General features: G+C 60.5%; 1 protein-coding gene across 3 annotated transcripts; it reads left to right on the forward strand.

Annotated features, from left to right (window-relative positions):
- Positions 1-820: 820 nt before the first annotated feature.
- Positions 821-13,279, forward strand: ATP4A (ATPase H+/K+ transporting subunit alpha). Of its 3 annotated transcripts, none has more exons than XM_077854714.1 (22): positions 821-972; positions 1,462-1,602; positions 1,686-1,745; positions 2,101-2,304; positions 3,285-3,398; positions 3,646-3,898; positions 4,085-4,353; positions 4,969-5,167; positions 5,480-5,589; positions 5,670-5,804; positions 6,277-6,469; positions 7,211-7,386; positions 8,457-8,593; positions 8,671-8,821; positions 8,914-9,082; positions 9,174-9,328; positions 10,268-10,391; positions 10,745-10,890; positions 11,933-12,066; positions 12,416-12,517; positions 12,607-12,698; positions 12,890-13,279. In XM_077854714.1, the coding sequence occupies exons 2-22, from the start codon at positions 1,474-1,476 to the stop codon at positions 12,916-12,918; spliced, it is 3,081 nt and encodes a 1,026-aa protein (XP_077710840.1). In that variant the 5' UTR covers positions 821-972; positions 1,462-1,473; the 3' UTR covers positions 12,919-13,279. The 3 variants fall into 3 exon arrangements, with proteins under 3 accessions (XP_077710840.1, XP_077710827.1, XP_077710835.1); XM_077854701.1 differs by lacking the exon at positions 821-972 and adding an exon at positions 1,325-1,368; XM_077854709.1 differs by lacking the exon at positions 821-972 and adding an exon at positions 1,335-1,368 and having other exon boundaries at positions 1,465-1,602.
- The last annotated feature ends 1,960 nt before the right edge of the window (positions 13,280-15,239 follow it).

The following is a 15,239-nucleotide window of genomic DNA, read 5'->3' on the forward strand; positions in this document are numbered from 1 at the left end:
TCTGGGGGTCTCCTGTAGCAGGCTGGGGCTGACCAGCTGGGTGGCTGTTGGGGGGAAGCTGGGCTGCTCCATAGCTTAGCCTTTCCCAGGTGACCTGCCCCAGGAGAGAAGGACGTCGCCACGGCAATTATCTTATCAGACTCGTCCACCCTGTGGAGCCCAGGCATGAGATATCACGAACCTGCCATTCCAGCAGCCCGGCCCCTCACTGTGCCCCACAGGGGTCCTCACCTGGGGTACCTCAAACCTGGCACCAAGATCAAGATCGGGCCAGGAGCCTCAGACACATCTTCTCCCCACTTTGCACCTTGGTGTCCCTCTCCGGGCGGGGGGGGGTGGAGACAGGAAAGCTAGCTGTGATGGCTCCAGTGGAAGTGTGCAGGACCTCTGGGACCCGCCCTGCACCCCTCCAAGTCTCAGCGCCCCCCTGCGCACAACAGGAATGACAGTGCCGCCTGCACGGGTTCGTGGCGGGGACCCCTGAGGTGACAGGTGTGCAGTGCCTGGTGCACACTCGCCACGGCAGCTGAGAGGTCCGAGTTCTTTTGTCAGTGGTCCCACAGGACACCCAGGCCCCGGGGTCAGAGCTGGGCTGGAATCTGTCCCTGACACTTAGTCATCGCGGTCTTTGGTTGCTCTGTGCCTCGGTTTCCTCATCTGTACAACGGGGGCTAATAAGAGAACACAACTTTCTAAAGGGCTGTTGTGAGGAGCTAACAAAACATTCACGCAAAGCTCACTGGGCGGGCGTGGGACACACAGGAGGTCCTCCCTAAACAACAGCCATTACCGCCACCACATGAGCACCGGCCCCCTGCAGGACTCGGGCACGGGCAGTGTGGCCTGGAGGAGACACTGCAGCCCAGACACCTGGATCTGAGTCCCGACTCATTCACGTCCTAGCGCGGGGACAACAGGCGAGTGACTTGGCCTCCCCGTGCCTCAGTCTCCCCATCTCTACGGTAGGGGGAGGTAAGAATAGTACTCGCCTCAGAGGGTTGTTGGGAGGTTACATTGGTTAATACGGGAAAGCCCCCAACCCCGTGCTTGCCACATAGTGAGCACCACATGTTTGCTATTCTTGTTGTTACTACGTAGTACTACTACGTAGTATGTTACTACGGACATACTCAGTGGTCCCCTGGTCTCAGTGGCAGGTGGACATGGGTCTGGACAGGTTGGGACAGCCCCGCAGGTAATGCCTGAGCTGCTTAGGCCTAGAGGTCACTCCAAGGAGCCCCACAATCAGCTGTCGTGGGGCCAGGCTTGCTCCGCCTCCTCCCTCCCTGGGTATATCAGGGCTGGTCCAGACCCCAGGCTCTGTCTCGGCGAAGGGGGGTGGCGGCACCGGGCACCATGGGGAAGGCAGTGAGTGGGGCCCAGAATCTGGGGTCGGGGGGATGGAGGCCGGAGGCGGGAGTTCCAGTGGGGTCTGATACCTCCCCCTCCTTCCATCCGCAGGAGAATTACGAGATGTACTCGGTAGAGCTGGGTCCTGGCCCTGGGGGGGACATGGCAGCCAAGATGAGCAAGAAGAAGGCGGGCAAGGGAGGAGGCAAGAAGAAGGAGAAACTGGAGAACATGAAGAAGGAGATGGAGATCGTGAGCATGGGGCTGGGGGAGCCGGGCGGGGGGCGGTAGGGGCCTGTGAGAGCTGGACAGCGAGTGTCCTGTGCCCCCCACAGAACGACCACCAGCTGTCGGTGGCGGAGCTGGAACAGAAATACCAGACCAGTGCGACAAAGGTGAGCTGGGCGCCGAGGGAGGGGTGCATGAAGCCGGGGGAGAAATGCATTAGAGAGAAGGGGACAGGGCGGGTGGGGGGAGAGATGGAGCAAGAGAAGCAGAGAGAGAGAGACAAGGAGACAGGTAAGAGAGAGAAACAGAGCAGACAAGAGGGGGAGAGAGAGCTGGGCAGAAAGATGAGAGAGACACATTGGAGGACAGGGGACAGGGCAGGGGGCAGGGCAGGGGCCAGGATGGACACGGAACCGAGGAGGAACAAGACGGACAGCAGAGGGAGATGGGGGAAGGACACAGAGAGCGTGTAGTGGGAGAAAAGCCCTTAGCGGCCACCGTGACCACCCGCCCTGTCCCCAGGGCCTGTCTGCCAGCCTGGCCGCAGACCTGCTGCTGCGGGACGGGCCCAACGCCCTGAGGCCGCCGCGTGGTACCCCCGAGTATGTCAAGTTCGCCCGGCAGCTGGCAGGTGGTCTGCAGTGCCTCATGTGGGTGGCTGCTGCCATCTGCCTCATTGCCTTTGCCATCCAGGCCAGTGAGGGTGACCTCACCACCGACGACAATGTGAGTGGGAGATATGGGTCACGGGGACCTGGAGGATAGAGGACACTGAGCATGGACCCAGGACGCGAGGGACACAGGGTGGGGAGATGGAGATGTGGGTCACAGGGGGGATGCAGACCCTATGGCACAGATCATGGGGGACACGGAGAATGTGTCTCAGATATGAGGGACACAGGTGGGGATGCAAAGAGAGAAATGCAATCCTTAAGATATGAGACTGGGAAACAGAGGACGTGGGACAGACCAAGGGCACAGGGGACATGGGACTCAGACAACGGGACACAAGGGCATAGGGACAAAGGGGACACAAGACTCAAGACACAGAACCTGGAGAGACAGAAAACAGACAAGGATGCACAGAGGCAGAGACAGAGGATATTGAGATGTGGGACAGGAGGTCAGAATGAGGGACACGGGGACTTGGGAACATGTGGCATTGGATGGGGCTTTGAAAGTCATAGGACATGTGACACAGGGTGGGGACCTAGAGGTACTGAGATATGGAGAGACCCTGGGCATAGGGACTTGGACTTTGGAACATGATCGTGGAGTCCACGGAATATGAAGCATAAGATCGACAGCACAGAAACATGGAAATGGGGACACGCGGGCACACTTTTGAGCATAGGGCACCCAGAGGGTGGCAGATAGATTACAAAAACACAGAATATGAAACTTGGAACATCAGGAATACAGGGCATGGGAACATGAGGAGACAAAGGACAGTGGACACGTGGAGTGCAAGATGCAGACACAGGAAACCGTGCGCGGGGCCATGGGCACAAGTCATAGGACTCGGGACCACGGGGACTGTAGGATCCAGGACCCAGAGAATATGGGATATAGGGCCACAGGGAACAGTGCATGTGGCTTTCTAGTAGAGCAGGGAAAACCACGGGGGTGACCCCAGGAGCATCGGGATGGGGCAGGGAGCTTCCGTCCCCTTCTCATTAACCTGGCCCCCTCCCGCCCCCACCCAGCTGTACCTGGCACTGGCCCTCATCGCCGTGGTCGTGGTCACCGGCTGCTTTGGCTACTACCAGGAATTTAAGAGCACCAACATCATCGCCAGCTTCAAGAACCTGGTGCCCCAGGTGGGTCCTGCAGCCCGACCACGTCAGGTCCTGGCGGTCTGCGCCCGGGGTGCGGGGCGGCCAAAGGGAGGCTCCTGGTATGTGTGTGCCCCCCCCAGGGCCCAACCTGCTCTTCACCTGTGGCCCCGGCTGGCCCCATAGGTTCTCAACGCTCCCCCTTGGCTCCCCCCAGTGTCTCCCTGCACTCAGTGACCTCCACCTCTGCCCCCGGTCCCCCTGACCTCAACCCTGTGCCCCTGCCCCACAGCAAGCAACTGTGATCCGAGATGGGGACAAGTTCCAGATCAACGCAGACCAGCTGGTGGTGGGCGACCTGGTGGAGATGAAAGGCGGGGACCGAGTGCCAGCCGACATCAGGATCCTCCAGGCCCAGGGCTGCAAGGTGGACAACTCCTCGCTGACCGGAGAGTCCGAGCCGCAGACCCGCTCGCCCGAGTGTACACACGAGAGCCCCCTGGAGACGCGCAACATCGCCTTCTTCTCCACCATGTGCCTTGAGGGTCTGTGAGACCCCTGCCCGCCCCCGCCCACAAGCACGCCGCCTCCACACTGCCTCCCCGCCTCCCGTGACTGCCCGCTCTCAGGGCACACTGCCCCCATCTCCCAGCACTGCTTCAGTTCACACCGCGTGCACACCCCCTGCCGCTGCCCACCTGGCCCTGACGCGCCCTCTGGCCCCCCTGCAGGCACAGCACAAGGCCTGGTGGTGAACACGGGTGACCGCACCATCATCGGGCGCATTGCGTCGCTGGCTTCGGGAGTAGAGAATGAGAAGACCCCCATCGCTATTGAAATCGAACATTTTGTGGACATCATCGCAGGCCTGGCCATCCTCTTCGGCGCCACGTTTTTTGTGGTGGCCATGTGCATTGGTTACACCTTCCTGCGGGCCATGGTCTTCTTCATGGCCATCGTGGTAGCCTATGTGCCCGAGGGGCTGCTGGCCACTGTCACGGTGAGTGGGGGGGACAGAAGTGCAGAGAGCTAAGAAGCTTGTCCATCTGTCCGTCCATTCACCCAGGATGCCTCCATCATCTCTGGCTGTCCACACCCACCCCACACACGCTTTCCCATCAGCCATCCTCCCAACCCCCCACCTCTCCAGCTATCCATCCGTTCAGCAAACACTCCCCAAGGCTACTCTGGGCCACACCCTATACTGGACACCGAGGACTCCCAGGTAGACAGGCAGCACCCTTGGCCCAAGGCGGCTGAGGTCCAGTGTGGGCAGCCCTCAGCAGTCAGCACCCAGTGAAGACCAGCTCCAGAGGCGGCTCAGAGCATTTTTGTTTTCTCCGTTTGGTCGTGTTGATAGGAGAACTTAGAGAACCTCAGCTCGGGCCGCGTAATGAGGGACCTAGCTCCCTTTGTCTGGGCAGACTGGGGAGGCATCCCAAGTGGAAAGCACAGACTGGAAACATTGAGGCAAGAAGAGCTGGGCTTTGGAGGAGGAATGCTGTGCACGCAGCACCGTGGCTGGGGCAAAGACTCCCCGCGCTGTGAGAGAAGGGAAGGAGGACTAGAAGCAAGGATTGGGCCCCTTACCCACGCTTCTCACCCCTTCGGGCAGGTCTGCTTGTCCCTGACGGCCAAGCGGCTGGCCAGCAAGAACTGTGTAGTCAAGAACCTGGAAGCCGTGGAGACACTGGGCTCCACGTCAGTGATCTGCTCAGACAAGACAGGGACCTTGACTCAGAACCGCATGACTGTGTCCCATCTCTGGTTCGACAACCACATCCACACGGCTGACACCACGGAAGACCAGTCAGGTGTGGGGGGGGAGGACACGGGGCTGGGGCAGGATCTGGTAGGTGGCTCCTTCCCCAACCCAGAGATGGTGTGTGAAGTTGTAGGACTGAGCAGCGGCTGGGTGTGGGGTATCCTAGGAAACTCAATACTGGGTCTGGAGAGGAGGGTCCGCCCGGGCACGAGGAGAGGTTTGGGTCCCACCCCGGTCTCGGAGGGGACCCTGTCCTGAATCTAGAGGGAGGGGCTCGGTTCCGGTGTGGGAGAGAGCTGCTCCGGGGCTGAGGGCCGCGCGGAGCCCCCTCGCGGCCCCAGCCTGGACGCCTGGCCTCCAGGGCAGACGTTTGACCAGTCCTCGGAGACCTGGCGGGCGCTATGCCGCGTGCTCACCCTCTGCAACCGGGCGGCCTTCAAGTCGGGCCAGGACGCTGTGCCGGTGCCCAAGGTGAGAGCCCGGGGGACCCCGGGGGATCCCGGGAGCCTGGTGCAGCCGGGCCCGCCCCTGACACCCGCCCCCGCTCCCAGCGCATCGTGATCGGGGACGCGTCCGAGACGGCGCTGCTCAAGTTCTCGGAGCTGACCCTCGGCAACGCCATGGGCTACCGCGAGCGCTTCCCCAAAGTCTGCGAGATCCCCTTCAACTCCACCAACAAGTTCCAGGTGAGCGCCCGCCGCGCCCGGCCCCGCCCACGGGGAGGGCCCGCCCACCTCAGGGCGCACCCCACCCAGGGCTGGCCAACCGCGGGGCTTCTCTCTCACTCCCGCCCCCTCCTTCGGCAAACCCCTCCCACGCCCCGCCCCGCCCCGCCCACCGCGCTCCTGCGGTCAGGCCACGCCCACAGTCCCTCCCTGGAGGGTCCCTCCCGCCACCTCTTAGGCCTTCCCTGGGGGCAGCCCGCAATCCAGCCCCAGTCCCAGCCCAACTGCGACCCTAATTCTATCCATTCCAGCGCCCAGGCTCCTCACCGCGCCCCTAACCCTCAGCCTCTACCGGGGACCTGCCCAGCTCGCGAGCCACCCCCCGACCCCGGCCACGCCGGCACCCCCTCCCCGCGCGCCGTCAGCCCCGCCCTTTTTCCCAGTGCCCCGCCCCCTTGGCCTCGCCCCTAACACCGCCCCCTCCTCCCCGCAGCTGTCCATCCACACGCTGGAGGACCCGCGCGACCCCCGGCACGTGCTGGTGATGAAGGGCGCCCCCGAGCGCGTGCTGGAGCGCTGTAGCTCCATCCTCATCAAGGGCCAGGAGCTGCCGCTGGACGAGCAATGGCGGGAGGCCTTCCAGACTGCCTACCTTAGCCTGGGGGGCCTGGGGGAACGCGTGCTCGGTGAGCCCCCACAGTACGCGGTGAACCGGTGGGCGAGGAGGAGCTGGCGCAGACCCTGCCCGGCCTGCCGGCCCAGCCCTGACCACGACCTTTCCCTCGCTGGCTGGTAGCTACCTGCCCAGTGCACACACTCACCCTTGACTTTCCCTGCCTGTCTCAGGCCTCACCCCTGTCCATCCTCGATGTCTACCTTGACCCAGCCCTTCCCCACCTGTCCTCCCCCGGGACCTTCCCTATCCTGACTTGACATCCCTTGGGTTTTCCCATCTCTTGCCCCAACCTTGACCTGCCATCGCTTTTACTTCCACCTTGCAATGTCCTCCTCTTGACCCTTTGACCTTACCAGGTCCCTAACTCACCTCAAGACTCCCCTTGTCTTGTCCTGACCTCTGACCTCCCTGAACATTTTGTCCTGACTCCTAAACTTCCTTAGCCCCTGCCGCTACCCTGGAAGGCACAGACCTGTGGTTCCGTTTTGGATCTTTCATCTCACTTGCTGTAGGACTGCTGGCAAGAAATGCCCCCTCTCTAATCCTCAGTTTTCTTGTCTGCAGCACGAGGTTGCTAATAGCCTCACAGGTTGGTTGTGAGGACAGACTCACGTCATGTGAAGGGTTCAGCGCAGGGTCAGGCATCCCCAGGTGCCTGGTGTGAGGGGCCTGGTTATTTTACTCGCAACTTGGCTTTGCGAGGCAAGGGTCTGCCCAGGGCTCCTCTCTGACTTCCCCGTTTTCTGACCAGGTTTCTGTCAGCTGTACCTGAGTGAGAAGGACTACCCGCCTGGCTATGCCTTCGATGTGGAGGCCATGAACTTCCCAACTAGTGGCCTGTGCTTTGCGGGACTTGTATCCATGATAGACCCGCCTCGGGCCACCGTCCCTGATGCTGTGCTCAAGTGCCGCACGGCGGGCATCCGGGTATGCAGCCAGGGAGAGGACTAGCGGGGGTGAGAGCAGAGGACCACAGTATCTGGGGGTGAGGAACCCGGTGACAGAGAACTACCTGAAAGTGGTTTGAACCAAAAGAGGAATGCATGGATTCATGAAACTGAAAAGGTCTGGGGAGGTGTAGCGCCAGCTCAGGTATAGCTGGATCTAGGAGTTCATTGTCATTAGGAATTTGCCTTTCTCCATGTCTCGGTTCTGTTCTTCTCTCTGGTGGCTTTTATTCTCAAGCAGTCCCTCCATTTTGGTGGAGAAAGCTGACCACCCCCAGAAACTCCAACCTACATCCCACCTGTTTAGCTACCCTACAGAAAGAAGAGGGCCTCTTTTGTCATTGTCCCGGATTGGATCACATGTTCTTCTCTGAACCAGTCACCGTGGCTGGGGGGTGGGATACCTTGGTTGGCCAGGGCTGGGCTTACTTGCCCATTCTTGGCCAGAGACCTCGCTTCAGCTCTGGGGGAGGGGTATGGTTCCTGAAAGACAAATCAAGAGTTGGGGAGCCAAGGCCGGGCAAGCAACACCCCTGTCCTCCCCATGGTCTCTAAGGCCTATAAGAGCCCAGCCCTGTTACCTTTCTACGCTTGTTCCTTAGCCCCTCACCTCTCATGCTGGCCTTCCCGCTGCTCCTCCAACAGTGCAGGCACGTTCACACCTCAGGGTCTTTAACATCAGCTGTTCCCGTTGCCAGCAACACACTCTCCTCTCAGCTTTACCAGCTGTCTCACCTCTTTCAGACCTTTGCTCAGATGTCACCTTCTCAACCTTTCCCACCCAGCATTTGCCATTCCCCTTACTCAGCTTAATTTCCCACCCTCCTCACATGCGGTGTCATCTATCCCTTTGTTTTGTGCATTGGCCATCTCCCTCCCTAGAGTTTCAGCCCCGTGAGGACAGACGTTTCCATGCTTTGTCCCTGACCTTTCCCAAGCACACGGTGGTTGAATAAGTGAGCGAGTCTATCAGTAGACGTCCGGTGAGGTGGATGGGGAGAGTGGGCTGCTCTGAAGGCGTCAAGGGGCTGCGGGTCCCCTCCCCAACAGGTGATCATGGTGACGGGTGACCACCCCATCACGGCCAAGGCCATTGCAGCCAGCGTGGGCATCATTTCGGAGGGCAGCGAGACAGTGGAGGACATCGCCGCCCGCCTCCGGGTGCCTGTGGACCAAGTTAATAGGAAGTAAGCCCCTGCTGCCCCCCGACCCCCGGTTCCTCCCACGCCCCGCAGGCTGATACACCGGCCGCCTCCCTTCCCAGGGATGCCCGCGCCTGCGTCATCAATGGCATGCAGCTGAAGGACATGGACCCGTCCGAGCTGGTGGAGGCGCTGCGGACTCACCCCGAGATGGTGTTTGCTCGTACCAGTCCCCAGCAGAAGCTGGTGATCGTGGAGAGCTGCCAGAGACTGGTACGACTCTGCTGAGGAAGGCTGGCAAGTGGGCCGGGCAGGCCCTGGGCTGGCCTCTCACCGAGCAACCCCCCCGCACCCCCTCCCTGCAGGGTGCCATCGTGGCCGTGACCGGGGATGGGGTGAACGACTCCCCAGCCCTGAAGAAGGCCGACATCGGCGTGGCCATGGGCATTGCCGGCTCGGACGCTGCCAAAAATGCAGCGGACATGATCCTGCTGGATGACAACTTTGCCTCCATCGTGACAGGCGTGGAGCAGGGTCCGAGCCGGGTCGGGGCCTGGGGGCGGCAGTGTGGGCACAGCCGGAGGTGCACAGCGAGGAGGCTGAGGTGCCTGCTGTGCCCCCACAGGCCGGCTGATCTTTGATAACCTGAAAAAGTCCATCGCCTACACGCTGACCAAGAACATCCCCGAGCTGACGCCCTACCTCATCTACATCACCGTCAGCGTGCCCCTGCCCCTCGGGTGCATCACCATCCTCTTCATAGAGCTCTGCACCGACATTGTGAGTCCCCGGCCCCGACGTGGACACTCGGGTTGGCATAGACAGATGGACTTGGATAAGGACGCTCAGACCAACAGAGGCATTAGCACACGCACGTATCGATCACAGACAGACCTCCCTCAGCAGGCTCAGATGGATAAATGCTGTCAGGCCCCAAGGCAGACAGACAGACGGACAAAGAGCCACAGACACAGGCATGAATGCAGCCAGATGCATGGCCCTGTTGACTTTTTTATTCAGCACACTCGCCTAGTACCTTCTCTGGGCCAGGTGTGGTAATTTAAGTAAAAAAATTAAGTAAAAATTAATTTATTGAATTTTGTCCTCATAAACACTCTGTGGGAGGGGCTTTATTTATCATCCCCATCTTGCTGATGAGATAACTGAGGCACAGACAGGGTGAGTGGCTTGTCCCGGGTCACACAACTTAATCAATGACATGCTGGGATTCGAACCCAGGTGGTCAGGTGCCCCAGAGCCTCTGCTCTTGACCAGGACACTCTGCTGCCACTGGGCAGTGGCAAACAGGTGGGGTGGGGGATAGGGAGGACGTGGGCACGGAGACAGATGCAGAGATAGTGGCAGGGAGAGACAGGACACGGGACGGAAAAGCAGAGATAGTCACAGAGAAAGAGACCAGAGATAGGGACAGAAAAACAGAAGGAAGGAGAGGGAGGGAGGGGGAGAGGGTGGGGGTAGGAGAGGTAAATGCAGCTGTTCTGATGGAGACGGACAGCAGGTCAGGTGTGGACACAGATGTGGGCTGGGTGTGGCAGTCCGTGCTGTCCGGGCAGGTGTGCCTGTGTGGTCACTGCCTCCTGACCTCAGTGCTGTCTCTGTCCATAGGGGGGAGTGAGGGGACTGCTGGGGGAAAGGGGGCACCCCAGTCCCTAGGGGACAGGCAAACGTTTAACCCTGGCTCCCTCCGCCCCTGGCCAGTTCCCGTCGGTGTCCCTGGCGTATGAGAAGGCAGAGAGTGACATCATGCACCTGCGCCCACGGAACCCAAAGCGAGACCGATTGGTCAACGAGCCCCTGGCTGCCTACTCCTACTTCCAGATCGGTGAGCGCCCTTGGGGCCAGGGCCCTGGCTTGTTCTGGATCCTGGGGTCGGCATTTGATCCTGGGTGGCTGTTCTCCGAGTCCGTGTCTGCCATGCTCTCCGTGTCCCTTCTTTGTCTCTGGCCCTGTCTCTGGGTGTGTCTCTGTCTCTCTGTGCCTTGTCTCTTGCATCCCTATTGATCTCTCTTGGGATCCTTGTCTCTGTGTCTCTCTGTGTCCGTCATTATCTGTGTCCTTGACCTTCTCTCTGTGGGTCTCTCTGTGTGTCCCTGTCCTTCCATGTCCTTCTCTCTCTCCATGGCCCTGTGTATGTCTCCATCTCTGTCTCCCCATGTCACCTTGCCTCTCTCCCAGGTGCCATCCAGTCATTTGCTGGCTTCACGGACTACTTCACGGCCATGGCCCAGGAGGGCTGGTTCCCGTTGCTGTGTGTGGGGCTGCGGCCGTACTGGGAGAACCACCACCTACAGGATCTGCAGGACAGCTACGGCCAGGAGTGGGTGAGCCCCTGCCCCACCCCATTCCCCATCGTCCACATGTGACTTAACCGGAGCATCCCAGATACCCAGACTCTCTGCCCATCCTGGAGCCTCTCCCACCGCCACCTCAGCTCCAAACTCCTGCTGCAGACGGTGCCCTCCCTGCCCGGCAGTAGCACATCATCTCCAGGGTGGAACCACCGCCCGATTCTGTTACTCTGACTGGTCAGGATATTCCCCTTAAACATTTCCTGTCACAGTTAAGTATGTGGACCTCGGAGCCAGGCTGCCTAGATTCATGGTCTGCCACTATCCGTCACAAGCTGTGTGGCCCTGGGCTAGTAGCATTGCCTCTCCATGCCTCAGTTTCCCCATCTATAAGTTGAGATGCTGTCTGCTTTGGTGCCTTCACAGTGCGGTCCTGAGACCAGCAGCATCACCTGGGAACTTGTTTGAAGTGCAAGTCCTCAGTCCCCACCTGGGTGGGGCCTGGAAGTCTGTGTTTAGCTGGCCCTTCTGAGGATTCTGGGGATACTGAGGTTTGGGCACCACCGGTCTTCCTCCCAGGGTGACTGGGGGGATTCAGAGCGACAATACATGTGGAACCCTTGGGACCTGAAGCATAGCGAGTGTTCCTCACAATTAGGTATTATAAACCGTCACGTTGAGGAAATGGCCTGAATAGTGGTTGCTCCTTTTAAATGGGGCATGGGCCTCGCCCCGGCAAAGGCCCCTCTGGCCCACTCCTCTCATTTTTGCCACCTGCCCGGGCCCTGGAGTCGGTGGACTTTGCAAATTCTGCCCTAGGAGTCCGACTCCCTTTCCGCAGGTGCCTTGTGGCTGTGCGGGAAACGCCAGATCCCTCCTCAGCGTGGAAGCAGGCCCGGTGCTGACATCTAATCGCTGCAGGGCCAAGATTTCCAGGCCCCGCATTCCCGGGTCCTGCACGCCTGGCAGATGGCGTATGTGAGGGGTTCGTGGCCCCCGGCCCCCCGAGGGCCTGGCTGGCTGCAGAGGCTCTCCGTCTGGGCTCAGGCTGCTTTCGTCCCCCTCTGGCCCGCAGACGTTCGGGCAGCGCCTGTACCAGCAGTACACCTGCTACACCGTGTTCTTCATCAGCATCGAGATGTGCCAGATCGCTGACGTCCTCATCCGCAAGACACGCCGCCTGTCTGCCTTCCAGCAGGGCTTCTTCAGGTGTCCCCAGCTGCCCCCCACCCCCGCCCCAGCCGTGGCTCCAGCTCCTGACTGGGGCTCACTGCCGCCAGCCAACGGCAGCCCCCATGTGCGCATGTGCCAGCCGCCAGGCACTACCGATCCTCCTCTGCAGCTGGCCCCTAGCTCCCGCCACGTGCCCCCCACCCAGCCCCTCCGTCCCGGCCACCAAATGGGGGGTGTGACAGGCCCCACGTCCACTGCTGAACATCTCCCTGCTCATGACCTCCCTTGACCCAGCACCCTGTTCCCATCTGGTCCCCAGCTCCTCGTGGCCTGTCTTTGTCCTAAACCCGCCAGTCTGAGCCTGTCCCACCCTGCCCACCCGCAGGAACAGGATCCTGGTGATCGCCATCGTGTTCCAGGTCTGCATCGGCTGCTTCCTGTGCTACTGCCCCGGAATGCCCAACATCTTCAACTTCATGCCCATTCGGTGAGGGGCTGGGAGCTGTGAGTAGACGGACGGGCACGGGGACAGACTCGAGGGTAGCCTTCACCTTGCCACCTCGCCTGTGCCTTCAGGTACCAGTGGTGGCTGGTGCCCATGCCCTTTGGCCTCCTCATCTTCGTCTATGATGAGATTCGGAAACTTGGAGTTCGCTGTTGCCCAGGGAGTGAGTGTGGAGACTGGGCACCTGGGGTGGGGTGGGGGCTGGAACGGCCTCAGAATACCTGCCCTGACCTTTGACCTCTGAGCCCTTGACCCTCCATATCAAGCCTCCATTGATCCATACCTCTGAGCCCCTGGTGCCCAGGTCCTGACCCACAACCCCCCAGCACTGAGTCCCCTTTCTCTCTCTCCCAGGCTGGTGGGATCAGGAGCTCTACTATTAGAGGAACCATCCCTGCATCCCCCGCAGCAGAGGTGGGGGGCATGGGACCCGCTGGGCCGCCACTGGAACATCGAAGCGACCAGGAGCCCTGGCACCTGTGTCAGCTCCTGCAGCCCACGGCGCCCCGACCTTGGAGGGCCCTCCCCGCTCCCCTTCCCCATCCACAGAGAGCCCACCCCGTCAGGGCGGTCCCTGGGCCAGGTCCTGGTCTGAAGAGTGGGGAGGGGGGGTGTTGGCAGGGGTGGGGCGCTGGCTGTTCCTGTGAGGCGGGTCTGCACTCGGGGTGCCCAGAGGGCTCCCCAGGGTACTGCTTCAATACACACCTGTGCCGCGTGATAGTAATAAACCAGCTACACTGACGACGCCTTTGTTTGGTGCCGGGTGCTGTCCTGAGTGGTTTTCCCTGATGCCCTTTGACCTCGCAGTCCTCGGGCTCAGGAGCTATCTGTGCAGGCCTGTGTCTCGGGGCTCCTGGAGCACAGCCCAGTGCATCCTAGGTACTCGGGGGGAAGCGTCCCTCGGGGGACCGAGCTCCCATTCCTTTGCCTACGGTGACTGTGCTTACGGTCGTGCTGGACGGGGCCACGGTCACCCAGGAGCGGTGCTGTCGCCAGTCCCCTCGCCTAGACTCCACCTCTGGGCTCTCTCCCTGCCACGTGCTCGCCTTCTCCCCTCAGGGTGTCAAGATCTCTCCTACCTCTAGCAGCCCCGCACGCTGCCTCCCCCTTCACGGGTGTCTCACTTGGTTCCACTTGCTCACTCTCTGCTGCAGCTTCGGTGGGGCCGACCCTGGAGGCTGAAGTCCCAGGTCCCCCCCTCACACCCGTCTCTCCAGCTGCTGGCGACTGCCTTGACACTCCTCCCACCTCCGCACACCCCACCCCTTCCTCAGCATGCGCCTCTGTGATGGGACCCCAGGCTTCTCCCCCTCCTCACCACAGCCCCCCATGGCCTCCGTTCTGCCTCTGCAATGGCTCCCACATCTGTCTCTGGCTGCCCCACTCTGCAGAGCCCCAGGGATCCCCAGTAGCCTCTACATCATCCTCCAAACCCACTCCCTTCCACTGTCCCATCAGTGTGTTTCCTTCTCCCTGGGCAACGTGGCGAGCCCTGGACTCCCTGTCCTTCCCTGCCCCCAGCGCCTTCCGGCTCACGAGCCATCTTACTCCAACCAACTCTTATTTCACTGGAAAAGCCAGGCCTGCTCTCTGGCCTCAAGGCCTTTACACAGGCTTTGCCGCCTTTTCCCCTCTTGCCCCAGTAGCTCATTCTTTAGGTCTCAGCTCACATCTCTCTTCCAGGGAGCCCATTCTGCCCCCCAGCCCATTTCCCCAGCACAGCCCTGAGCTCCCCCGACTTCACCCTCAACCACTCTGGTCTCCCTGAGCCCCGTAGAAGCTGGGATTATTCCACATAGTTGGCCACCAGCAGGGACTCGGGATAGGAGTCCCTGCTCAGCAAAATAGTTGAGGTCATTTCTGCAACCTTCACCTGTCCCCATACTCGTCTGAAGCTAGGTGGGACATGGGATGGAGGTGTGGGAGAGCAATCCTATCCCAGATTCACCTGGGCTGGGAGAGTGCCCATATACTCTGTGACCAGTCAATCACTTGCTCCCCACCCTGCCCCAAGACACCCATGGACCTTCTGGACTAGGGGCAATGAAAAGGGGGCAGGGCTAGGTGGCGGCTGCCCCACCTGAGGGTAAACTTCCCTTTGGAGTACACCAAGATTCCTAGCACGGCTGTTATTTAGTGCTTTCCTAGTCCAGAGTCAAGCAACATTATGGCAGCACCTGACAGCCTAGAGGGAAGAAGGGGGCACGGACTCTATCCCCACCTTGGGAGATCCCAGTGGGAATACCCACAGGGGCTGGGGAGCACCCTCCTGGGTGGGTAGGATTTGCATCAAGGTGGAGCATAAACATGACATTCAAAGCCCTGCTTGGGGAAGGGGAGGGAATGGGGCAGGTGGCTGGCTCCACAAGGACAGGGCAGGGCTGGCATGGGGGGAGGAAGATGGAGAGCACATGAACTTGACTGGCTGAACTGTGAGCTGGGAGGCTCCTCACCCACTCCAGTCCTTGGAATGTGCATTTTCCTCCACCCCTCCAGATGCTGCCCCAAGGACACAGCTTTGAGATAACAGTGTGGCATTAGATGGTGTATGTCACTGAACCCAGTTAAGGCCCTGATTTAACTTTCAAGATTTGGTAGATGGGTGCAGAGATCTAATCTTGCAACCCAAAGATAAGCCTTGAAAAGTTTCCTTGCTTAAGGATGCCACCTACCAACTTGAAAAGGCCACCTGTCTCCTTTCTGC

This window comes from Canis aureus, chromosome 1 (assembly GCF_053574225.1).
Source record: "Canis aureus isolate CA01 chromosome 1, VMU_Caureus_v.1.0, whole genome shotgun sequence".
NCBI lineage: Eukaryota > Metazoa > Chordata > Mammalia > Carnivora > Canidae > Canis > Canis aureus.

Excerpts from the sequence above, each read along its gene's own strand:
- ATP4A (XM_077854701.1), top strand. Across the intron at positions 2,305-3,284 it reads ACCTCACCACCGACGACAAT|CTGTACCTGGCACTGGCCCT; the intron begins GTGAGTGGGAGA and ends GCCCCCACCCAG. Across the intron at positions 9,329-10,267 it reads TAGAGCTCTGCACCGACATT|TTCCCGTCGGTGTCCCTGGC; the intron begins GTGAGTCCCCGG and ends GCCCCTGGCCAG.